Source organism: Carassius carassius, chromosome 19 (assembly GCF_963082965.1).
Source record: "Carassius carassius chromosome 19, fCarCar2.1, whole genome shotgun sequence".
Lineage (NCBI taxonomy): Eukaryota > Metazoa > Chordata > Actinopteri > Cypriniformes > Cyprinidae > Carassius > Carassius carassius.
Window position 1 is genome coordinate 5181482 of NC_081773.1, and position 26539 is coordinate 5208020.

Genomic DNA, 26539 nt, shown 5'->3' on the forward strand with positions numbered 1-26539 from the left:
CTATAGACCCCGTTATAAACTGCACTGATGGTTTTACTCAGGTGGTTAACTGACTCTTATCATAGCTTCATTCTCTGGTTTTCCTGATGGTATCATCCATCAAATCTCATTTTTCATCCATGCTGCATTCCCCAATGTGCAGCGTAGAGTTCCCTGGAAGGGGAACCACAATTACTTAAAGATAAACCTTCTTTCTTTCTTTCTTTCTTTCTTTCTTTCTTTCTTTCTTATAATGTGCTTCATTACAGATGAATGTAATAACATAATGATTATCCTAAAGGTACAATACTGTTTTTAGCAAACATCTTTGGAATGTATCCATTTGTATTTTGTTCTTCATCGGCTCCTCCCACTCAATCACCCCATGGCACCTGCTTTACAACTGACCCTGTGTCCCAGTGTGCATAATCCATCCTAAAAAGTATGTGAGATTTAAATAATGCTGCGTTCGATATACCTCAGAACTCAGATATCACAGCTGGAAATGAACCGTGGAGCATGTTCCAGAAAAGAAGTCAGAAAACCAAAAATGGATGTGTTTTATTGTTAGTAATACCAGTCGCATACACTGTAAAAAGTAATACCTAGATCTAACTTATAAAAAGTGAGGCAAGTGGCTGCATTGGATGTTTTAAGTTGAGTCAACTTGCAGCCTTTTCAAGTATAATAAACTCTGTAACATTACTTAATTCACACACAACAAAATCAAGTTGAGTTAACTAATAAGTGCTATATTACTCAGTTAGATAAACCTAATTTTCTTGGTACATGTAACGTATTTATGTGTTGCTACAAGTAACCTGTACTCATTTTAGTTAGGTTTTATGAACTTTATGTTCATAGTAAATTTAACCTAATCAAATGTGTATAAACATTTTAAAAGTCCTGGCTATAACCTCAGAAAATAAATCTAAATGTATATATTCTAAGCAGTACAGTAAATCACTTTACATAAACAGACTTTGTCAATAACAATTACAAATTCAATTGAAGAAGAAAAAGATGGGAAGACAGATTAAAGACAATAAAATTTATTCAATGTCAACTAGTGTCACTTTTAACAGTGCCTACAAAAGATACACAATAGGATGCATGGGGTCCAATCCCACAATGAGCCTCTGATATATCTCAGAAATATACACCAGTTTTGAGGGATACTTGAGGTTGTGGGCATAGACAAGTCCAAACAGGAGGCAGCATGTTTTCGACAGGTTTGGCACACCTCTGACCACGGGCTGTCCTTCTACTGTATGATAATTCCAATCATGTTTGGCTGATGACACATGTATATTTTCAGTGGGGAACTGCCAAGCTCAGCGTGCACCTCTCTTTCATCATGACTATTGGGGAGAAAAAAAGAATCAAGAGTTTGGTCAGACAAACAGGTAATGAGATGAATATAGCAGACTGGTAGAAGACAGATAAGGCACAAAGTCAAAATTTTACTTTTTAGTTGCTTAAGGTGATGGATACTAGACGGATACTTTGACTAGAGTGACCAGAGTGAAGTCTACCATGACTCATTGAGTGTGGGTACTATACTATCATGATCTACTGTAGCATGAGTGTTGTCTTTTCTGGTTCAAAGGATACATTAAAATAAAACAATGCAATTTTCCTTGCCTGTACCTTATTGGTCATCACATTACTGTTTTAAATATCTTTCAAGAGCAAAGCAATTACCCCATATATTCACAATAGTAATACATACAGACAGAAATTAGACAAGTAGCTTTAAGCCCAGTACATACATGGTGGACACTGATGAGGTCTTCTTTTCTCTCCCCCATGTACTCAATCAGGCATCTCAGTACTACCACTTCTCTCCTTTTCTACACATAGGCAGACGGATCCTGTTAACAAGTAAAATCTGATCAAAATTCACTGCCTGATGACAGAATCACAAATCAGAGATCCTCTGTATTTCAACCATTCAATTGCTGTAAAACGTTCTACTATTCATACACCACTACCACTGTACTGTACAAGATCTCACACTATCACCAGCATCTCACAAAATTAAGTAGGCTGTATTTATCAATTTATGACAATTTTTGAGCCAGTGCTATAAAATGCACTTACATCTCTGCTGCTGATAACACGAGCACCCCAGGAGTCAGCTGCATGCCTTTACACCTTTATTTACAGTACATAGCACTTTGAAAAAAAAAAAAAGATTGTGTATAAGTGCTGTACTCATGCCTCTATGTGTTTTAAGGCTACTTTAATTGGGATTCATTTTGACCAATAATATAACTTAATAATATAATCGTTTGTTAGCCTTAACTTAAACTAGCGTAGCCAGTTACTAATGTTAACGTGTGCTGTCTAGAACTTTTACTTTACCGTTGAATGTCAAATATTAGTTTCTGTTAACTGTCACCCGGCCCCTCGGTGGGACACCTATGTTTACTTCACTATTACAATTAAATCCTAATCTAATCATGACAAACTATATATTGTTGGAAAGGTCTAAGACTGCTAAATAGATATTTTACCAATCTTTTTTATTAAAAATTATAGGAAAAGTAATAGATTAATTTATAGCAAGAGTGCACCCCAAAAACCTACATTATAACAGGAGTTCTGACCTTCGTCAAAAAAGTCTTCTTTGTTGCCTTTTTCTCTATCACACTTTAGAAAGCATCAGAAATTATATATCACTTGAAAACATAAAATCTCAAAATTCATCCTTTGAAACCCATTTTAAATTCATCTACCATGAAAATTGTACATCAAAATTATGTTACAAAATGTTTTCAGTCGTGAATTATAGGTTTGGATCATGCACTTTCAAGTCTATGTTCAAAAATGTGAATGGCAGTTAACAGGTTAAGTTAACACTAACTAACGATTAAAAGTGATATTATTGGTAAAAATAAAGCCAAAGTAGTCTTAAAACATAATAGGCATGACTAAAGCACTTACTTAATTTCATATTACAACACGGTCTCAACTGCTGTTGTCTGCTGATCGTTGCCTACAAGACCTCACTGCTTAGCACTGTGCAGCCAACTTAGCTTGCCATGTGTGCAGGATAGCTAGCTATACAGTAAATTTGCAAACCTTACCTCACCTCCCTAGTTGAGTAAACGATTTCGCGTAACAGTACATCACCAGTAAATCGGCTAATATTGCTCCACTTACTGTGTTAATCAGTCCTTGAAATCTAGATCCGCTGCAGTGTGCAAACAGTTGAAGTGCCGAGGAAGCATCTGCCTCAGAAAGTCCCCGCCAGTGAAAAAGGGATAAATCCAACTTAATTTTTATGTTTTTTATTTTAAATATTTAAGTTTGATGAACACACATGCCACATCGACAGCTGCTCAAATAAATTGTGTATGTCAACTCACTTTTATAACATTTCTTGTACACAACAAACTCATACAAAAAGCTACCCAAATAAATTGCAATTGTTTTATTTAAAATATATTGTTATATAAAAAGTGATATATTTTAAGTAAAGAGGAAGTATATTTATACTTTTTAGTATAAAACAAATAAAATAAACTAGATTACAACTATTTGAAATATATAAAACCTACTTTGTGGGTGTAGCACTTTTTACAGTGTAAAAAAACACATGTATGAGTGAAAATTTTCCACTTATTGGCACTATAATAAACAAACAAACACACACACACATGGCACATATATTAGTGCTCCTTGTGCCAAATCGTTTAAGAATTTGTAGATTTTCTAATGTGGGACAGCTCATGCTCTAATATGGGACACAGTTTGACTTATAAATAGTCAATTCTTTTTACCAAGTAAACGTCAGATTTAACACTCCTGGTTAAATGTGCATACCCATGTTTGCTGAATTAATTTAGTAGCCCTACAGTGTGTTTGTTGTCTTAAGTCAAAAAGAATGTGTAACCTTTATGTTCATTTATGGAATGTTAAATGCAAATTTTATGACATAAATAATATTTTATTTTAAATTATAAATGTCACTTCTTTGGCTTTAGGAAGAACTGGATTAGTAAAAAATAACGCTTCCTTATTTTCTTTGCCTCTTCTTTACAAAATTCTTGAAGAACATACTTTCTTTTCAGTTGACTGGGGAAGTAGCTACTGTTTGGATAATACATTTCTGATCAACTTATTTGTAAATTGTTTGCTTTTAAAATTTTTACAATCAATACAGTGATTGTCTCGCCGATGTTTCATGATGGCTAGCATAGGTGTAAATTCAGTTTTGGTGGCTTGTGTTAAAATAACGTAGTGAATAATGAAAGGACAAGATCGTTTTGTATGTGTGTATGTGTTTAGTGTTTGTTGTATGTCGTTAAAAAGTCATATGAGGAGGGTTTTTTTTCATATTTAATTTTTCATTCATTTCCAGGGCTAGGATTAGCATGGAATATGCAGCACTCTTTATATTGTAAATGTATGTTGCCACCCTAAAAGTAAATGTCTTTTTACATGTGACATTAACATGTATGTATCCATTTTCTCTATTTTGTTGTTCTATTATTCTGTTGTTTAACTTTTTAGCTGTGCTCATGTCTTCTTTGTGTCCCCAGCCCAGCAGATGTGGTGTGCCCAGGCATAAATAAGAAGAATAAAAAAGAAGACTTTAGCGCCCTCTTGTCATAAACCGTAAAATATTAGTTCATTATTATTATTCGTATTATTTCTACTAGGTAAACGTAGCAAAGATAAAAGTACAGAAAATATCAACATTGCGTACAAACAGGTTATATAACTTGCAAAGCACCCTTTATACATGTATATAACAATTAATAATACAAAACTAAAGTTTTAACAAAATAAATAAAAAAAGATGGACCGTTTTAAAAGTTAGCCCGGACCAACATGGCGGCCGCGTCGCTAGTGGAGGTGACGTATTTCCGCTTTGGAGTGGAGCTCCACTCGCCCCTATGACTGAAGCCAGATATTGTGCATCTGCAATTTATACACCAGAGGGCGCTAAAGATCAGTGCAGTTCACACTGATGATTTTTCATTCACAAACATTACAGTTGAAGCTTCTCTAATTTATTTGTTCAATGCTGAATAAAACCCACAGAACACAGATGAGGTAAGTTGTAATTACTTTATATCACCAGTTATTTTAGGTGTAGTCACAGCCATCAACAAAATTAACAAAGACTGTGAAAAATAGGCTACTATGGGTGGACTTTGGGAGACTTTTGGGAGTAATGTAGAGGGCTAAAAAAAACCATATATTCGGTAAATACTAAATTGTAAAATTAACACTGCAGGTTTATTGCATATTGCAATTGTGCAGAGCACAACTCTAACAAAGGATTTTTAGGGGCCGAGATGACGAGCTCTTCTGGGTGTGTCTATGGGACGGCCTGTTGCAGGGGGTTTGTCCTCCACTGTGTTCCCAGACTGCACAATGGTGGGAACTTTGGGAGGGCAGCTCTGCAGTTGGGTGCTATTTTTAAACACTACATCCACAATCTGTCAAGGCCTACTCCACAGAGACCTGCCACCAGCAGTCTCCTCAAACCACAGAATTCAACCCGGGACAACTCTCCAGATGTGATGGAAAACATCTGGTCTGAGTTGCACAGAGGCAAGGGGGATCTCTCTCTCTTTTGCAGTAATTTGTACTTTTATGCTATAACTTTTATACATAAACTACATTTCCTTGTGTTTTAACATCTTATATTGGTGTAACGAGGTTGTGAACTGGTTAAACATTTAAACTGTTCTTCACTCAAGTTTAAAGTTCAGTCCCAGATAGTAAGGATCCAGTAAACCAGTACATTTGGCAAATATGTGTGTTCAACAGGGTCACGTGCCCACTGCATATATACAGTAGATTAAGCTAGCTTTACTAAACTAATTAACTTTCCATTGAAATTTAAACTTAAGTAAAAGGGAAAGAGAGAGAAAGAAAAACATAAGCTTTGCCCAATCCAGGCATACTGCATAACTACTTCGGTGCATTCATGCGTCTTATTTACTGACTAATACAGATTATATATTAGGAATTTACAATCAACCGTTTATAATTTACACAATATATAATTTTATAAAAAGGTGTTCACACTGAGAAATGTGAAATGTTTAATACTTTTTACAATCAAAACAATTTTAAACATTCTACATTGTTTCACTCATCTTCATCAGAACACTATCAAATCAACAAACCACACTGATTATCCAAAGTCATTTATTTATTGCTTTAATTTAATAAAAATGATTACTTGTCATTTATTACACTTAGTATTTGATGAAACATTTCCATGTTTTCATGTCTTTCAAAACAGGTTACATTTAGGCACACAACAATGCATACAATTATTTACCTCTTTCAATTCAAACTCCTGACATGGAAGAGGAAAAGAACCAAGAGCTTAAAGCATGAAAGACGGACACTATGCAGTATTCTAGATAATAAAGTAATTCAGCTTCCACAAATGTCTGGTACTGAAGATGATGATAATCCACTCCCCTAAACTTGAGTTATGCTTTTAATGTAAAATTACAAAAACACATGAAAAAGCATGATGGAACTGAAGCAGAAGCAGATAAGTTATTTCGGAGGGCCTTGTCTTCAGAAGTTCATGTCCACTTAAACAACGTGAGAAAATAGCACATTAAATACGACTGAAAAAAGTATCCACGATCGTGGTAAACAACATATACTTAAGCGTTGTGTATTGTTTGCCTTGCATCCAATGAATGCATGGCTGTTTGAACTCTTTTAAAAAAAAAAAAAAACCTTAAGAAAAACACTACATTTATTATTAGCAGATGTGAGCGAGCCAAAAATAAATGCAGCCCACATTCCAGTGGCAAAGAGGCATATACATTTTGCCAAGATACAGCTATAGGACAACAAATATCAAAGCTACGATTATTAACCTCCTTCCATACAAGGTCCACACAAATTCTACAGCTCATATACATGCAACTTTAAAGTAAAAGGACTGACTGAAGTGGATTGGCAAACATCGTACCAGCGTTCAGGTTGTTAGCGTCAGTTTTTCTTCTGTGAGGCCTTCTGAAACAAGTGCTCAACAGGTGTCTTGACGACTAGTCTCAATCCAGATGTGAGAAGATCTTTATATCATCATAAATGCAGGGGACATGATTGGTATTTGGGCCCCATGAGTTCAAACAATGCCCTGCATGAATATATATATGAATGATGCAGGTATAGTACATCGTATTTCAGTGACAGGCTAAAACTGGGGAAGTGGTTTTAAACGCTAATACCCTGATTTAATGTACTGAATAAAGCAAGCATTTATAAACATAATACATGTGAAAAAGCAGGATCTTAAAATGTTATTGTTTGGCATTTATCATGAAACTGAAAAGAATCATAATCATTTGGCTTATAAATAAGAAAGTGTCTGCACTATAACGTATACAAGATAATGTCTTTCTCCTGGAGAGGAACGGCTAAATGGCACAAGGTTTTGGATTGCAAAATGCTTTATCATTTGGCAAAAGTCAGATTAGTATTTTTTTTTTTATTTCATCAATAAATGACTGTTCTGCACTACAAAACACAAGATGACAATAGAACAGAAAAATAAACACAAACCAGCCAACCAGTCTTTCCTGACCATCACCCCTAGTGAAAAAGTGCAATCTTACATTTTGTAGCTTTTCATCATCCTTCTAGGAGCCCATCAACACCCTTCAGCATCTCTATTTACAAAGTTTCTCCCAGCAAGAGGCTCATGCAAACACACTGGTTCAGAGACATGGCTATATCTTAGCAGAGCGTGAGGAGAGAGTCACCAAGTGAATCTTCAGCCAATGCCAGCCTCTAAGCATTTCTCTGTAATCATAACGGTTAATATTATTTCAATTAAAGACCAGCTCTGATCAGTCCCACATATTGGGAAGAGAGAGAATGATGGACTTCCACCCTTACTGTTGAAAGCAGGGAAGCAGTAAAATCTGTAGGAGCCAAAAACCTGCTGATTTTACTATTTAGAATCAGAAATGACAGGATCAACATAATTGCATGATCGTTACGGGATTGGGGGAGAGTGAAGAATCTCAGAGATGACACCCCTCAGTGGACCGAGCTGATCGCTCCTTATGGTGACGGAACAGACACTTCCAGAAGACGGTTGTTTTTACGTTTGCAGGCGACACCGTTGCCGTTCTTTGGTGTACCCTGGATGAATTTTACACACACTTTGTCCTGCTTGAACTGCACTAAGAACCTAAAAGGGAGAGAGCAAGTTCAGCCACAAGAGTGATACTGAGGAAACAAGATAAATGTTAGACACTTACTCATCTGAAATATCGATATTGATCTGGTTTCTGTCAGCTGAAGCAGCACCAATGCGATGAAGTTTGGTGATGATTTCAATCAGTCGATCACTGCTCAGCAGGAAGTCACCTTTGGCTGCAGATGTAGAACCCTAAAGAGAGATCACGGTCAGTAGTGGGCCTGACTCACATGGAGTCCTACATGAGATGAGTTACTGAATGTCATACCTCTTTGAGCTTGAGGGCGAAAAAGCCATCGCTCTGTGTGCTCACAGAAACACTGCTGAGGTCCAGCAGGGGAACGCTGGCCTTCACCTGGCCCGTCTTCTGATCAGCCAGAACCAAGCTCTTCTTGGTCAGGAGGAAAATTCTTGGAGCTCCCTAAAAATGAAGAAGTTGTCTTTAAAGCTAACACTTTAGGATGAAAGGCTTGACCTTACTAGACATGTTTTGCCTTTGGAAGAACATTCAAAATTTGCAAGTTCATGTCGTCTACAGCAGAATCTGATCCAGCAGTTGTATTTGTTATGATTACTCCGATCCAAATTGCATGTACCATTAAAAAAAAACTTGCTACATGTACGGCGTTGAGTTAACTTGTTATAGCACTTGTATTTTTTTGCTCTTTTGTTAGTTTTGATTGCTTCTATTGTCCTCATGGTAAGTCATTTTGGATTAAAGTGTCTGCTAAATGACTAAATGTTAATGCAAGACATTTGGGAATTTGTCAAAAAAACAAAAAAACAACACAGAGTTCAGTATGACTGATGGTCAAAATGACTGAATGTCCATCATTAATCGGTCATACCGTAAATTCTACAGGAATACAGTTAATGGTCCTCACCTTGCCATTGGCACGGTTGATTTTACTGACCACATCTGCAAGCAGGACTTTATCCTCTACCAAGCTGTTGAGCTTCTGGTACTTTGGGTTTTTGGTTACCTCCACATAGTCTCCTTTGAATGGCTGCCCCACACTGTAAAGCAGAGGATGTGTATTATGGCAATTAAAAAAAATTATATAGTACAAGTACAAAAAAGGAACTTGACTTGACTTTTTTTTCCTAACCTGCTAGGATACAAGGCCTTCTTATCTTTGAAGAGTTCACTAGCCGCAAGCTTCTCCTCGTAGGTGGCCTTCTTCTCTTCTGTGAACTGGCTGCGGTATTTCTTACACTAATTGAAGGATACCATAAGGATAGATCCATTTAAAACCAGCCAGATCAAAGGTCTTAATAGTTAATGGAGATATATTTTTTATATACAGATGTGTCTAAAGACACAAACCCTCCACAGATGGAAAACCCTCCTGAGCTCGTGATGCGTCCCATCCAGGAAACTGTAGGGGCGAGCTGGCCAGCTCTTGTCAACTGGTGACATAGAAGGCATCGTCTTCTTCAAGCCCATGAAGTACTTCTGCATCTGTACACAAAAACTCACATTAGTCCCTCATGGGAGTATTTTCTTTCTTCTCTGGAGTATTATGAAAGGCAAAGAACATGTCAGAAATCATGTCCTAGTGGTAGCACCAACTGCTTGGTTTCTTATTTCAATGTGTTGGGATACATGAAGTGAGCTAGATGTAAAAGACATGACTTTAATTTGCACTTGTATACATGGACTTAGCAGTGTGTTGCTAACTTGGTATAATTGGTTGTGGCCAAGCATATTTGAAATTAAAGTGAAAAACTGAAGCAGGATCGTTTGCTTTACAATGTATATAATAAACAAGCCATGCTCTCCATCAAATGGACTTGCCAGAAACTGCAAAGACCAGATGCTGCACAGCTTGTGGTGATTTACATGGTAAGCAGTGTCCAACCAACAAGACTGCTTTTCTGGATTACTAGGTGATTAGTAAAAATTAGTAGAAAATTCAGCTACTTAAGTGACTTACAATTCTCTGAATGGTGAAGTCATAGATCTTCTTGCCAGCATTAGCTCTGAAGAACTTCCTATATTCCCGACGGACCTGAAAAAGTGGGTTTAATTTGTCACTTTTTGTATTGAAAGTTTTGTGATGACAGCAGGAATGGGACAGGACACTGTCAGGACAGATAAGTGAGGGTCTTAACACAAGAGCAGTGCACTGGAAAGCAAAGACAAAAGAGAACTGATGCTGTGATCAAAACAATGAGAGATCCACAGTCATACAGTTATCTTTACAGAACCTGTAAAGACAGAAGTCACCCCAACATGAAAAAACAGTAATGACAGCAAAAAACACTTATAAAACAATAACAACAAAAACAATAGTGGAGACAACACACCTAAGACCTTTAATGTCTGTGAAAGCCAACAGAATGTTAGGAGCAGCATGCAGACAGGACAGGCACAGAAACAGACAGAAATCATGGCTGTACTAGGGATGGGCTACTAGAGCAAAGTCATTAAAATCATTAATAATTCATGCAATTCTTCTCTGCAATTCAGATGTCCTCTCAAGTCATACTTTTTTCATAAAGCCTGGGTTATCCTGTAGCTCATTTTGCAAGTGCCAGCTCACTTAATTCACATCATAATGGTCTATATATACATAGTATAATTGCATTGACCAATCGGCATCAATGATCAATCAGTTTCATACATTTAAAGAATGGCCCCATACACATGTGCAAAACACCCTATCAGACAGGCTGCACAGTGTCAGGCTAACAGCTATTTTGCCCAGTGCCAGTTTTCAGGAATACAGAAGGAAAAGCATCTGCATCCAATCTCTCCAGAGGAAGCTTTTCTAAAGCCCTGGATTATGAGAACAGATTTGATTGTGCATTATAGAGACACATCTATTATCCAAAGCCTTATTTTGCCCTTGTTTATGACAATGCTAAGACAATGCTCATATGCATCACTGCCCTGGATACTAATGGACCTGTGGAACTGAACTCTGGGGTTAGATTATATTGTTAGTTCATAACAGAGAAGCTGGTTATGCGACAGACTGGTTATGTGGATGCTTCCTACTCATTTCCAAAAGACTCCGATGCCTGGAAAATGGTTGGAAGATACCTTTAGTCCCAACCAGTAGGCCCAAATTACAGCAACAGCGTGCTTACGCCTGGCTTCCTCCTTCAAGCATTTCAGCTCTCTACGTGCCTGTGAAAAAGGGAGGAAGAAGGGGATAAATACAAAAAGGAGATAAATATTTGTAAAAAGCAGAGCGAGGAGGAGCAGCATAACTCCAGGGCCACAGATAGGCACACATCACACACCATTTCCGGCTGGTAAAGAAACTCTTTGTTTGCTGTTGGTTTAGACAGATGGACATTGCTGAGGTTTTCCTGTGGAGAGCACATTTCTTTTCATGGGGTTAACAAAACATGAGGGAGATGAAGGGAAAATGAGCAATAAAAAGAAAGTAAGAGTACAACTGCTCTCTTAAATGTGCACACCACACAAACACACAATAAAATAAGCCACATCAACCTCAACAAGGCAAAGGCCACTCAGATGGGGTGGGAGGAAACAGCAGTGCAGTGCAATCCCAACATGCAAAGAGAAGTTCACATGGGCTTGTGGATGGAATGAGATGACTTTCTCATCTAAAGGATAAAATCTACACCAGGGATACTCAATGTCCAGCCCACAGGCCAAAACCAGCCAGCCAGCCACGAGGTTACTCAGGCAATCAAAACGCTCACTCCATAATAAAACAAGATGGCAACAGACAAGTGCATTGATTATAAAGCACTGTAGTGTTTTAATGTCACAGCATTTGTTTCAGACAGAGTCTAAAACGTACGTAATATATTTACGGGTGCATCTCAAATTAGAATGTCATGTAAAAGTTGATTTATTTCAGTAATTCAACTCAAATTGTGAAACTAGTGTATTAAATCAATTCAGTGCACACAGACTGAAGTAGTTTAAGTCTTTGGTTCTTTTAACTGTGGTGATTTTGGCTCACAAATTAAAAAACCCACCAATTCACTATCTCAACAAATTAGAATACTTCATAAGACCAATAAAAGAAAGTTTTTTTTGTGAATTGTTGGCCTTCTGGAAAGTATGTTCATTTACTCTACATGTACTCAATACTTGGTAGGGGCTCTTTTTGCTTTAATTACTGCCTCAATTCAGCGTGGCATGGAGGTGATCAGTTTGTGGCTCTGCTGAGGTGGTCTGGAAGCCCAGGTTTATTTGACAGTGGCCTTCAGCTCATCAGCATTGTTTTGTCTCTTGTTTCTCATCTTCTTCTTGAAAATATCTCATAGATTCTCTATGGGGTTCAGGTCTGGTGAGTTTGCTGGCCAGTCAAGCACACCAACACCATGGTCATTTAACCAACCTTTGGTGCTTTTGACAGTGTGGGCAGGTGCCAAATCCTGCTGTAAAATGAAATCAGCATCTTTAAAAAGCTGGACAGCAGAAGGTAGAAAGAAGTGCTCCAAAATGTATTGGTAAACAGGAGCAGTGACTTTGGTTTTCAAAAAACACAATGGGCCAACACCAGCAGATGACTTTACAGTACATTACATTTACATTTATTCATTTAGCAGATGCTTTTATCCAAAGCAACTTACAGATGAGGACAGTGAAAGCAATTAAAAACAACAAAAAGAGCAATGATATATAAGTGCTATAACAAGTCTCAGTTAGGTTAACACAGTACACGTAGCATGGGTTTTTAAATAATATAATAAATAAAAAGAAAACAGATAGAAAAAAAAAAGAATAGAGCAAGCTAGTGTTAGAGGTCTTTACACACACACACACATATACAATTGCATAATAAATGAAAAGAAAATAGAATACAAAAAGATTAGAAAGGTAGTTAGATTTTTTTTAAAGAATATAATTAGAATAGTGAGAGTGTTAAAGTTAGAGGGTCAAATAAAGATGGAAGAGATGTGTTTTTAGCCGATTCTTGAAGATGGCTAAGGACTCAGCTGCTTGGATTGATTGGAGGTCATTCCACCAGGAGGGTACATTTAATTTAAAAGTCCGTAAAAGTGACTTTGTGCTTCTTTGGGATGGCACAATCAAGCGACGTTCACTTGCAGAACGCAAGCTTCTAGAGGGCATGAGTCTGAAGTAACAAATTTAGGTAAATGGGTGCAGAGCCAGTGGTAGTTTTGTAGGCAAATATCAATGCCTTGAATTGTATGAGAGCAGCTATTGGAAGCCTGCGCAAATTGATAAACAGAGGTGTGACGTGTATTATTTTTGGCTCATTAAAAATTAATCTTGCTGCCGCGTTCTGAATTAACTGTAAAGGTTTGATAGAATTGGCTGGAAGACCTGCCAAGAGGGCATTGCAATAGTCCAGCCTGGACAGAACAAGAGCTTGAACAAGGAGTTGTGCAGCATGTTCCGAAAGAAAGGGCTTGATCTTCTTCATGTTGAATAAAGCAAATCTGCAGGATCGGACAGTTTTAGCAATGTGGTCTGAGGAAGTCAGCTGATCATCAATCATAACTCCAAGGCTTCTAGCTGTTTTTAAAGGAGTTATGGTTGATGTGCCTAACTTGATGGTGAAATTGTGATGAAATGATGGGTTTACTGGAATCACAAGCAGTTCTGTCTTGGCAAGGTTGAATTGAAGGTGATGGTCCATCATCCAGGAAGAAGTGTCTGTTAGACACACTGAGATGCGAACAGCTACTGTCGGATCATCAGGATGGAATGAGAGGTAGAGTTGAGTGTCATCAGCATAGCAGTGGTATGAAAAGTCATGCAGAACCTAATGGTGCCATGTAGACAGAGAACAGAAATGGTCCAAGAACTGAGCCCTGACGCACCCCAGTAGTTAGATGTTGTGACTTGGACACCTCACCTCTCTAAGATACTTTGAAGGACCTATCTGATGGGTAAGACTCAAACCATTGAAGTGTGGTTCCTGAGATGCCTTTTGCCAGTAGGGTTGATAGGAGGATCTGGTGGTTAACGGTGTCAAAAGCAGCAGTCAGATCAAGCAGGATAAGTACTGAAGATTTGAATTCTGCTCTTGCCAGTCTTAGAGCTTCAACAACAGAGCAAGGCAGTCTCAGTTGAATGTCCCCTTCTGAAGCCAAATTGGTTGCTGTCAAGGAGGTTGTTGTGTGTGAGAAATGTAGAGACTTGGTTGAACACAGCTCGTTCAAGTGTTTTTGCAATGAAAGGAAGAAGGGAAACTAGTCTGTAGTTCTATAAAAGAGATGGGTTGTGGGTGGGTTTCTTAAGTAGTGGAGTTATACGAGCCTGTCTAAATGATGAGGGAAAAACACCAGTGTGGAGGGACCTGTTGATGATTTGAGTGAGTGCAGGTACAACTGCAGGAGAAATGGCTTGAAGGAGATGAGATGGAATAGGATCAAGCGGGCACGTAGTAGGGTGATTAGAAAGGATGAGGATAAGACTTTGCATGCCAAATCATCACAGACTGTGCAAACTTAACACTGGACTTCAAAGCAACTTGGGCTATGAGCTTCTCCACCCTTCCTCCAGACTCTAGGACCTTGGTTTCCAAATGAAATACAAAACTTGCTCTCATCTGAAAACAGGAATTTGGACCACTGGGCAACAGTCCAGTTCTTCTTCTCCTTAGCCCAGGTAAGACATTCTCTGGCATTGTCTGTGGTTCAGAAAATTCCTTGACACGTGTGTGTGTGGTGGCTCTTTATGCCTTGACCCAAGCCTCCATTCCTTGTGAAGTTCACTCAAATTCTTGAATTGATTTTGCTTGACAATCTTCATAAGGCTGCGGTTCTCTCGGTTGGTTGCGCATCTTTTTTTTCTTCCACACTTTTTCCTTCCACTGAACTTTCTGTTAACATGCTTGGATACAGCACTCTGTGAACTGCCAGCTTCTCTGGCAATGAATGTTTGTGGCTCCTTGTGAAGAGTGTCATTGATTTTCTTCTGGACAACTGTCAGATCAGGAGTCTTCCCCATGATTGTGTAGCCTAGTGAACCAAACTGAGATACCATTTTGAAGGCTCAGGTAACATTTGCAGGTGTTTTGAGTTGATTATCTAATTGGCATGTCACCGTGTTCTAATTTGTTGAGATAGTGAATTGGTGGGTTTTTGCTAAATGTGAGCCAACATAAATCACAATTAAAATAATCAAAGATGTCAACTACTGAATTAATGAAATAAATGAACTTTTCCACAACATTCTAATTTATTGCAATGCACCTGCATATCTGATTAATAATCAGATCAATTCAGGTTTTGCAATACATCAAACCATATATCCTTATTTACGAATCGGGATAATTTACATCACTAACTGGTCCATCATGACACTGGCATAAACATACAAGGCTTGTCAAAGACTTATCTGTAGTTTTTGGTTACACATTTTAAAACCAAATTCAAATTTAATCAGGCTTTTATTTTTTACTTACTGATTCTTAATTATCTTGCTTTTCTAAAAAAAAGCCACCCCCCACCCAAAAAAAAAAAAAATTAAACCAAAATAAATGTAAAACTAGTTTTAGTCTGTGATACTTTGTAAATGAGAAAATGTTAAATGTATTTTTTACAGAGTAACTTTGACAGCCTAAAGTATTAAAGTATAAAAAACATGCATTCATTTGATAGCCAAATCTTACAGTTTTCTGTAAAACTAACAAAAAACCTTGCTACAAAAATGTGCATATCCCTGATTTATGCCATTACTGAATATTGTAAGATGACCAAACATATGGGGTCCAGACTCCTAGAAAGTGCTTAATAAAATGGGGCACTCTGTATAGACCGAGGTCATGCCGGCAGTGATGCCAGCCTGCTGTGTGGGAATCGGCCAGCAGGGTGCCCGTCTGGATGAGCTTTAATCCATCGGCAATCAGAGGAAGAGGCTTAAAAGATCACATTCAGTTCTGCCCCCAAAGCAACACATGCTAACCCTGCTCTCCCGGTTCACATCCTTTGCCATCCCATTCATCTTATTTTTACAATCGCCTACAATGCAAGTATGATTCATGCTGTGGGATCCAGAATGTTTCAGCATGAACAGTGGATGGGATGAGCTCAGGCAACATCGGTCATGATCCCCCTCAGGTACATATGAAGGCGTGAGATGGGTTAAATGGAGGATGGGATGCCACACAGACGTAGTGGGGAATACCTTAGTTCCTTGCCAGCAGGCCCAAATGACAGACACGGCCTGTTTACTGCGAGCCTCATGCTTTAATCGCCGCAGCTCCCTCCGAGCCTGTTCAGTGTGGCATTTTTTTTAAGATGATGAAGAAGAGGATGGTGGAAAGGTATTAAGAACAGACGTTAAAGACAAGACACGAGTGTTGTAAATCAGGACATTTTCAGAAAGACAATAATTTGTTAAAAGTACAATTTTTTCATAAAATAACTTGTCATCAGTTGAGAATGATGGGGGGAAAAAAAAATCGGATTTATGTTTTTTGTTAGAAAACAGCTCACAATATTACATCTATTACCATTTTAATTTCAAATTTGATTTTTATTATGCTGTTAACAGGTGGACAATTTGTGGTCCTCTCTCACATAATGTAAATCTGTTGTGATGGCTGTTTATTCATATTTCTATAGAAATATGTCTAATAATTGTCATGTAAAAAAAAAAAAAAATAGTAATTAGCCCAAAGCAATGACGTTAATTTTTTAATAAAGTGACTCCTTCCTCAAATTCCAAAAACTTTTGTTATAAATCACAATTAGTGTGTGGCCAATACCATTCAAAATCAAAACTAATCAGCTCTGACTGAACCTGGGGTTGTAAAAAGTTAATATAAAATAGTCTTTGAAACTTTAAAACATGAAAGCAGAAACATATCACAGATCTAAAATGCACACAAAAAAGTTGTTAAGGGTTATGAAGTAGAAATTGAAATGGGTTAGTTTTAAGAACAAACGAATCATACATGCACTCAAATTCATACACTTTTTGTTATTTAGGTACACATCTGCCACCACCATGTCAGCAAATGAACAATATGTTAGTATTTCCCGATTATTTCTCATAAGATGCTACCTATAGGATGATAAAACAGTTAGTCAAAAACAAACAAAAGGGATGAAATCCAAAGCTTGGGTGAGGCGGGATGGGAGATGACTAGGTTTGGCAGACTCGTTAAATACCTTAGTTCCAAGCCAAGCTGCCCAAATGACAGACACGGCGTGTTTATTCCGTGCCTCCTCCTTAAGACGCCGCAGTTCCCAGCGAGCCTGCGGATGTTAGCCGAGGAGGGCCACGTGGAAGCAGAGACAGGATGGCAAAGGTTAAAGTCAGAAATATGACAAGAAGAGTGTGACTGAAAAGAGTAAGTCAAATCAGAAGCAGAAGTGAAATTAGGATTTAAAGAGAAAAACAAAGCAAAAGCAGTGGAGAAGCTCCAGCACTGAAAATCTAACCACATAATTCACCATTTCCTTTTTCAAGAAGAAACCGTGTTCAGTACCTGAGTTCCATGCCAGTAGGCAGATATAGTTGTGACGGCCTCTTCGCATCTCTTCTTGTGTTTCAGCTCACGCAGAAGCTTCCGTGCCTGTGAAAAGGGGTGTTACACAGTGAGGAGAGCCCTTTGTTTGCTGAAGGAAATGACATGCAGTGCACCTGAACCCTACCTTCCATCCTCGGATGAATGACTGAACCACTAAGGCAGAGGACCTGATGTTCTGGTACTTCTTTTGTTGCTACAGTCAAAAACAACCAGCAATTTTGAGTTTTAAACAAGTTCTGCCTCTGATCCCAGAAACAATGAATGTTTTCTGTGGCAGGTGTAGTGAATGGTGCTCACCGCAAATCTTCGGTACCAGGCGGCCACCACCACCTGGCTCTTCTTCAACAGGAGAAAGTGAGTGCGGCTCTTCCAGCCACGGTAGATCTTCTGGATCAGTGTTGCCAGATCCTCTAGACACTGCCTCCTCTTCTCTTCCAAGAAGAAGAGCTGAAAAAAAAAAAAAAAAAAAATCAGTATCAAACCGTAAATCAGCCTTTTACATACCTGATATAAACCACATCCATATATACAAACACAACATATGCATTAATGTATAAACCTTCCTTTATTGCTGATGTATCTCAGCACCACACTGATAAAAAAGAGCCAAGACATTAAAAAAAGGTTTGTCTTCTCTTTCCATACTTTCAGCAGTTGGCATTGTGCCGATGGCTATGTCATTACTTTAGTAACTGATGTAGATAAACACTGTATGAATGGACGGATCAGATTTCATCACTTGCAAAATGATAGTGCAGACAGTCAGTCGCAGATTTGAACAAGATCGGATTTGAAAAACAAATCAGATTTGTGTGCAGTGTGAGCAAGCAAGATACATGATCATATTCCCAAGGATAAGACCGTGAGAGCCACACATTTGATATAGAGATCTTTTGTGAGACCACATGATGTCCTTTTTATATGCCACAGGATTCTGATGATCTCCAAGATCAGCAAAATAAATTCCAGACATAGTGGGACCAGCATCCTCTGGTATTAAGTAGCTGATGACAGTGTCTGCCAAATTGGTCTGAACAAAATTTCAATAGTTATAGAGCTATAGATTACTCCCTTCACACCTTCCACACATAACACTTATCTGGAGTTTTCAGCACAGAAAGGTGCTTGGCTCTTAACTTTTTAAAGCAGCTGGGTTTCTTGAACCAGGAATTGCTAATGTCAGAGGCCAACAGCAACAACTCAAAACATACAACTAAACTAGTTCCCTTACATTGTAATCAATAAACTGGTCTAAATAGGGTCAACAAATGGTTAAAATAAGTCCTCAAATGCTGCAGTAAATGGTGCGGTCATATCATTGCAAGTTGCCAAATTTTGTGGCAAAAAAGGTCCATTGGCAATAGTGACGTACCAAACACAACTGACACAAAAGCCACTTTCAAATCAAGCAGCTTTTTATCGGTCAACATGGTGAATTTGTGTGAACAGCTTGAACCAAAGAGAAATCTGTGTGAGGAGCTTTTCATTGTCAGGATTGTACTGATTACTGTTGAAATGACTGGATTATGCCTGCAGAATTTCACTGAGCAACGATAAATGTGACTGGACCTTTAGACTCGTATCCAAAGATTGAGATGCGCTGTTTGTCTGTGGCCAGGTTATGTAGAAACAAAGTCTATTATATCATTGAGTTTGTAGATCAACATTTTGGTGGAAAAGAGGTGAAATAACTAGACTACATTAATGCTGGGCAGAAGTCGTCCACTGGCTTTGAACAAACATCTGGAGATGGTAGATTATGCAGGAAGAATAGACAAGGATAAGATAAATGCTCTAAAGTGTTAGATTGGTGACTGACGCCGAGGCTTCAATACAGGGGTTTCATGGGCTCCTCTGGAATTTCTCAGCTGGAGTCTCGTTTCCCATGCAAACTGACAAACAGTGGAGGGGGGGATAAGTGAAACCATGTGTGTGACTGCCTGTTTGGATTTCTTTCTTTCATGAGGGTGATTGCTACTAATTATAAAAGAGAAGCCTGAAGGAACATGACTTCCTGTTTAAAAAGCCTTACTAAACCGTTAAGTGACCATACGTAATACTTGCATTGGCCTTTTGATTCCACATATCAAACTTACAAATCCAAGCCATCCGCCATGCTGGAACTGGAAAGGAGCCAAATGATATATTCGCCATGTTTCTCACAAGGAGAGAGCAGTGTCTAGATCACACTCAGTGATCTTTAGGCCAGTAACTCACCGTTCTTGGGTTCCTGATGAAGATCTTTGAACGTCCGTAGGCAAACTCCTCAGCAGGAACTTGCAGATTTTTCAGGAGAACCTCAACACCCTCCCTAATAAGAAGAAAACAGGCCATGAGTTGTCAGTGAACCATGCCATTCACAAATGTTTTTTTTTTTTTGGTAGGTCCAAAAGTCTGAGACCACTTGTGAAAATGTGAAAATATTTTTTCATTTTTTTATATGCTTTTGGAAGATGCGTTTATGCAAAACAACTTCTAGTTATATATATATATATATATATATATATATATATATATTTATATAGTTAATATGCTCATTCTCTGGGAATTGAACCCACGACCTTGGCATTGTTAGAGCCACACTCTGACAGATCTACACACGATCAAGATTGCAAATAATGCTGAATATTTATTTATATTACAAGGTAAAAAACCCACATCACTGAACAGACAGCAACAAAAGTCAGAGATTGCACTGTATGATTTAGCACAAAAACATGCACCATGTGAGTGATAAACTGTCTGAGTGATCTGAATGAAAAGTAAAACATAGTCTAACCACTGTCGGCACAGAGACGATAACAACATTCCAATGTAAGATAACATGATAAGGTGTGCAACTCCAAATCTCCATGGACACTAAAGATTCTCCTATCAAACTATTTAGTGAAATGTCTCAGTGTCCAGAAGTGACAGTTATTAGCCACAATTCTGTCTTGGCATGTTTGCCATCAGATAGATAGAATTTTAAAAAAGGCCTGTTTTCAGTAGCCAAACAGTGTTAAAGACACTGTTAAACCTGAAAGGAACAAAAGGGGTTTTAAGACAAGAAACAGCATGTTTAAATATCTATGAATTAGTACAAAAAGGTCATGCAGGTGGAGGAACAGTCACTTAAAGAATTGCTTAATCTCCAAAGTGCTGAAAGTATAATGACATCAGCTGAACAACATGTTTAGAAAAACGGTGAAGCCTGAAGAATGAAGAAGAGTTCTTTAAAACAACACAAAAACACAAGATCAGTTTTGGTCTAACCTGGCTGGGCCCTTCCAGTGGGGCCAGGTTTGCTTGCAGAGCATCTTGTAGCGCTCCAGACAAGGCTCGTAGGCCTGGCGGAAAGCATAACCAGCCCTTCTTACGCGTACATTCTCCATCAGACCCAAATAGCGCACCTGGTGACACACTAGTGAGTCTGTGAAAATGTGGGCTGCTTTCTTGTCATTGGGTTTGATGCACCTGAAAAACAAGTTTGGTAAAGTGAAAATATTGAAAAACTATATATATATATATATATATATATATATATATATATATATATATATATATATATATATATATATATATATATATATATATATATATATATATATATATATATATATATATATATATATATATATATATACACACACACACATATATACACATATATATACATACATACATACATACATACAGATAGATAGATAATGGTTGAGTCAGGGGATCACTGCAATATTATACACACACCTCTAAAGTCGCAATAGAGTGTGAAGTGAATTAATGTAAATTTATGAATGAAAATAGTGCAAATCAAACACCACATTGCTGTTGCCTCTCCGTGCATCTCTCAGAAATCAGAGCTTGGAAAGAATAATATCACCTATAATAAATTACATATGTAATTGTTGCATTAAGCTATAAACTAATAAGCGTTCATTGATGAGAAATATTTCATGTCTTTTCATTTACAGTAGCATGAACCATGAGTAGTCGAGTAACTCAAGTATTTTTTTTTTTAAATAAGACGACGACTAGTAGAAATCAGTATTCACGCAACCCCTAATATGTGGTTATGTCATAATGAGGTCAGTGTCAGAAGGTTTGTGATTGTGACCTGATGTAGTTGGGGTTCTTGGTCAGCAGGTTCTTCATGAGCGTTCCAACTGAGGCTCTGAACTGGAATCCAGCTGTGGGGGGCCGCTTGAGGTTCACTTTAGCTGGGTTTCCCTCAGGAAAGAGAATCTTTATCAGGCTTTGATTGGCTTTGTACATGGCCTGGGATAAATCTCTGTAGAGGAGGTCATTGTTTTTGTCCACAAATCCCTCCACCCGATACAGCACCTGTGTATACAGAATATTACGTATAATAACTCTTCTTTACACTACTCAGATCTTCATAATGTGCTTGTATATGAAAACACACAATTTGGGTTGGAAAGCATTTATACAAGTAAATCTCTCCAATAAGAGTAAGCTGGATCCCTCTGGCTTCTCCCATCATCATTATTATTATTATTAGATTTTTTTTGTAAATTTGAACAGCTGTAACTCAGTTTACAGACTAAGAAAACTGAGCAAGTTTTGCATTTATAAAAGGGCATGTGGCCAATTATGTTGTTGCAATTTTTGCAGCAAATGGGATATGGATGCAAAGTAAATGTAAAAAAAAAAAATAATAATGTGGTTTATTCTTTAAAGAACTGAGATCATCTCCAAAATTTAGTAGAAGAACACAATGTAATTCATATACAACATTGTATCTAAATGTATTGTGACCATGTGATGCACAGTTTACATGGCAGTGTATGTAAAACTAAAAATGATGATGGGATGTTAAAACGCTTTATGGTCTCACCTTGCCAGCGTAGTGCTGGATGCGGAAGCAGTTGTGTGGTAGGCTGTGGTCTGTGAGAAACTTGGAGTTTTTGCTCTGTCTGCTCTCAAAATGCTGGTGTTCAGCACAAACTGTGTTCAACTTGTCCAGGAAAGTCTCATCGGTCACTGTGCCTGGCCTCAAACACTCCTCATCCAACATGGCCAAAATCCCATTCTTGTTCTGAAAACAAGAATTATGGTAATCAGATCAAACAACATTAAAAAACAGAAATTGCAGATTTGGGGGTATTAAACCATATCTGTGAGCTTTTAGGTGATCGCTATATGCTTATATCCTCCTTTAAGCTGAACTTCTGGTAGATATCCCAATTTAATTCTTATAGTAAATATTAATGTCAATATGTTTAAAACTATTGTCAGGAACACACTCACATTTTCAATGAGGTCACATATGATGGCGTTGTTGAAATACTCAATGTTGGTCCACTCAATACCCTGTAGACAAAATCAGAGGCACATCACAGATCTGTTTTGTTTACTTTCCATCAGTTTTCTCTTTCTAAAGAAGGATATTCCTAGAACACTGTCTTAAAACTAATCTTGTAGATTCAACAGACAAACCTGAGTGGTTTAGGAAAGACGCAGACAAGCTTTACTATACTTGAACAGGTACATAACAGATATCCAATAACGAATAGAAGTAGTCCTGTCACGATTATTACATAACTGGCTCAGTCAAATGATTTGATCTAATTGAAATCACTAAAGATACCAGAATGCAAGGGAACCCAAGGTTATTAAAGTGATACATTCCAATAACAACATTAACTGACAAAAACAATACGATTACTATTATTATCATCTTTATACATTTTAGCTATAAGGTTAATGCGAATTAATGACTAGCACCGAAGAAAAAGGGGAACATTTAAAATGCAGTTAATTGTATGACAATTACCAACCAAACTGTCACACACAACAATAATTTCTATAAACTTATACAGTGAACACACGGCAGATGGCTGGATGTTCATGTTGCTCCATGTCATGACTATTTCTGTGATATTTAGGGTCTGGAGTGCAGACCCATTTATGGCCCATTAGAGAAAGATGAAACCCACTGGATTTAAACTTCAAATCAGAACCAATCAAGTCAATGAATGTTACAAGCTGGAAAATAGCTGTGGGCTAATTGGACTGTGTGAAAGCTCCTCAAACTACGAGGTGGATGTATGCGGGAGGAGGGTAAAAAATGGGAAATGTGGAATGTGGTTTGGGGCAGACTGGTCCCTAGACCCCTGCGTCCCTCTTCGGTCTTCAGAGCAGTGGTATTTTCCCATGCACTCTACTGGAGTGAAGCCAGAGAGTGGAATATCACAGTGCAGGGGTCACGGCAGCGTCAGGGCACATACTCAGGGCTCTGAAAGCAAACAGAGCTCCGAGCTCTTCAGGGACAATTGTGTTTACACTGACTGGAGTGAGGGATCGTTTCCGTCCCCACAATCACAGCGTAAAAGGGAAAGGGATTGATAGAAGGAAGCAAATAGTACACAAAGGCAGTTTGGAAAAAAACACTAGCTTACTACATACACCATACTGCACAGTAAACTCTGTATATTATTTATTTATTTTTTTTAAAAGCAAGTAGATGGATGTATCCGAAACTAGGAATGTTGCCTTTGCAATGGTGATTGTTCACGATCTATCCCACAATCCTATATGTGCAGGATTGTGGTTGACAGAAGTCAAATAATTCATAAATGACCATTATTTTTTAAGTTCCATTTTTTAGATAGACATCCCTTTATTATGTATAAAAAAGTTCTACAGCAGTATGTTGTACATGTTGTTATGGTACCTGTCCGAAAGCACTTTCCTTCCAAGGTAACTTAATTAAAAAACTGTTAGAGTTAGAGAACATTTTCTATTTGTCTTCATGTCCTGGCTTTTGCTTACCTCACGGATATACTCCTCCTGCTCTTCGCGGAGAGTAAGCTCGATGAAGATTTGCTGGAGCTTCTCATTGCAGTAGTTGATGATAAACTGTTCAAAACTGTTGTCCTGCAGGAACAAAAAGATAAATGAGAATCCATAGACCAAATGATAACAGAGATAATTAAAACGCAAACCGCAAACTAAAACAGCACTGCAAACAAGCGCACTAATATGACAACCGTCACTCAACGTTATTTACTAAAAACCTTTCTCTAGGTAACTACAAGCTGGATATATTGGAAATTCTGGTGACTTTGGGGAGCAATGTCACAAAAATCTGTAAATATTTGATGTTTTCCCTAAAATAATACCATCTCTAAACTAAGTCGTCCCACTGAAGCTCTGCAACAATGTTTGCTATTACTTCACCAAGCTTCACATTAGTTTGCTGCCAAAATGGCACTCTGCAATTTGTAATAGGGAAATTGGAGAAAATTCACATGCAGTTGTTTAATGCCATCCATCCTTCATTTTTAACTGCTGTTTGATGGAACTCTGACAGATGAATGTATGTTTCTGGTGAAAACAGTTGGTGCGACACCCACAACCAAAACGGAATTGTTTAAAATAGTCTTATGGGGCACCGCCTTAAATAATTCAGAACAAATCACTTGTAGTACACATGTAAAATAGCCCTGAACAAAGTCTGCTCTTACAAAACAGGTCTTTATAGTGAAGATTAAATGAAGGCGTAACATGGTACAATATACATCAAGGCTACATAATCTTATCTGAATCTAATAATGGAGGTAAAGTCTTTAACCTCTTCACCCACAGTAAATGTTTTCAGGTTTACAAATGCAGGGTTAAAAAAACTAACCATTTCCCTTTCTCATGCTAAACCCCAATCAGTGAACCAACTCTATTGTTGAATTAAAGCAAGAGTAATACTCAATGTTATGCTCATTGGCTTATGATAACAGTTAGGATTGTACTATTGAGCCATGACACTGGGGTTAAGGAATTATTCAATCCTTTTCTTTTTTTTTCTTTTTTTTAATCTTTATAGCAATCCTATTGCATGATAGTCTCTGCAACTAAAGCCACCGCAATCTTCAGTTCCAATGGGCCTGGCATGAGGAAAAGCCCAAAATCACTTCCAAAAGGCAGCACATGGCACGCTGAAAAGCACCAGTTCACTGTTTTACTTGACGCTGGCAGTTTTATTCTGGCAGCCTTTGCTGAGAAGCCACATTAGCATGTTAGCCTAAAGCTGCAGTGTTCTAGAAGTAATGAGAGCTAACTGTTCAAAGAATAACGTCAACATCTCTTACATTTTCTGAAGCCCCAAAAGATCAAAATTCACTGCAGATCTCTGGCTGGTTTCAGTGAAGCTTAAATAAATACTTCACCCAAAAAAGAAAATATAGCCATGCTAAATCACCCTCAAGATTAAAAAAAAAAAAAAAAACACTATAAAAAGAACCATACAAATATTCTGTATTGCTCATGCAATACACTCAAAGTCTTTTGAAGCCATATGATATGGGTTTGGAACAACTTGAGGGTGATAAATAATGACAGAGTTGCATTTTCTGGGTGAACTGTTCCTTTAAGGTCTTCCCAGTTTAGGATGAATGGAGCTAATGCTGTAACATCAAGCTTACAGGTCATGCTAATACTACTAGGAAACACTGCAGGGTTTTGCTCTAGCAGTGGCTTATGCTGCAGAGATAAAACGAGCAGAATTAAGACTAGGATTAAGTGCTAAAATTGCAACATGCACACTGCCTTGGGATTTCCTCCCCAGGTCTACTTACTCCATTCTGTCGTCATGGCCACAACAACATAAACAACATTCAGGAGAGAGTGATACAAGTCAGACAGCATAACACATGCAATGGACAAATGTAAATCAAAATGGATGAAAGGTGAATTAGTAGGCCTGAGAAGTAGTTCTCTGCATTATGTTAAACACTTGAGATTTAGTTTGACAACAACGATAAAGTCAGCAATATAAATAACGTTTAAGAAAAAAATGCATGCAAGTGCAATTCTGAATTTAAATGTATAGACTTCTCCACAAGTTGCGCATAGGTATTAAGCGTCTGGAGGTGCAATGTAAATGTGTCAATCCAGAAATGCAGGATACTTTTCACCAACA

The 26539-nt window shown here is 37.8% G+C and overlaps 1 protein-coding gene across 5 annotated transcripts in view; it reads right to left on the reverse strand.

The window, feature by feature from the left end:
• Window positions 1-6136: 6136 nt before the first annotated feature.
• Window positions 6137-26539, reverse strand: part of myo1b (myosin IB) — an 84060-nt gene continuing 63657 nt past the window's right edge. Inside the window, exons 14-32 of one of the 5 annotated variants that reach the window (XM_059499585.1) lie at window positions 24397-24501; window positions 22873-22935; window positions 22460-22660; window positions 21719-21945; window positions 20878-21078; window positions 19840-19933; window positions 17920-18069; window positions 17747-17815; window positions 17581-17667; window positions 17261-17347; window positions 16272-16358; window positions 11229-11315; window positions 10117-10191; window positions 9507-9641; window positions 9289-9395; window positions 9064-9196; window positions 8448-8600; window positions 8241-8371; window positions 6137-8170 (exon numbers count right to left, since the gene is read on the reverse strand). In XM_059499585.1, the coding sequence (XP_059355568.1) occupies window positions 8041-8170; window positions 8241-8371; window positions 8448-8600; window positions 9064-9196; window positions 9289-9395; window positions 9507-9641; window positions 10117-10191; window positions 11229-11315; window positions 16272-16358; window positions 17261-17347; window positions 17581-17667; window positions 17747-17815; window positions 17920-18069; window positions 19840-19933; window positions 20878-21078; window positions 21719-21945; window positions 22460-22660; window positions 22873-22935; window positions 24397-24501 (2322 nt within the window). In that variant the 3' untranslated portion in view covers window positions 6137-8040. The remainder of the gene's footprint in view (window positions 8171-8240; window positions 8372-8447; window positions 8601-9063; window positions 9197-9288; window positions 9396-9506; window positions 9642-10116; window positions 10192-11228; window positions 11316-16271; window positions 16359-17260; window positions 17348-17580; window positions 17668-17746; window positions 17816-17919; window positions 18070-19839; window positions 19934-20877; window positions 21079-21718; window positions 21946-22459; window positions 22661-22872; window positions 22936-24396; window positions 24502-26539) is intronic. The other 4 variants (XM_059499586.1, XM_059499587.1, XM_059499588.1 and 1 more) reach the window with 4 other exon arrangements.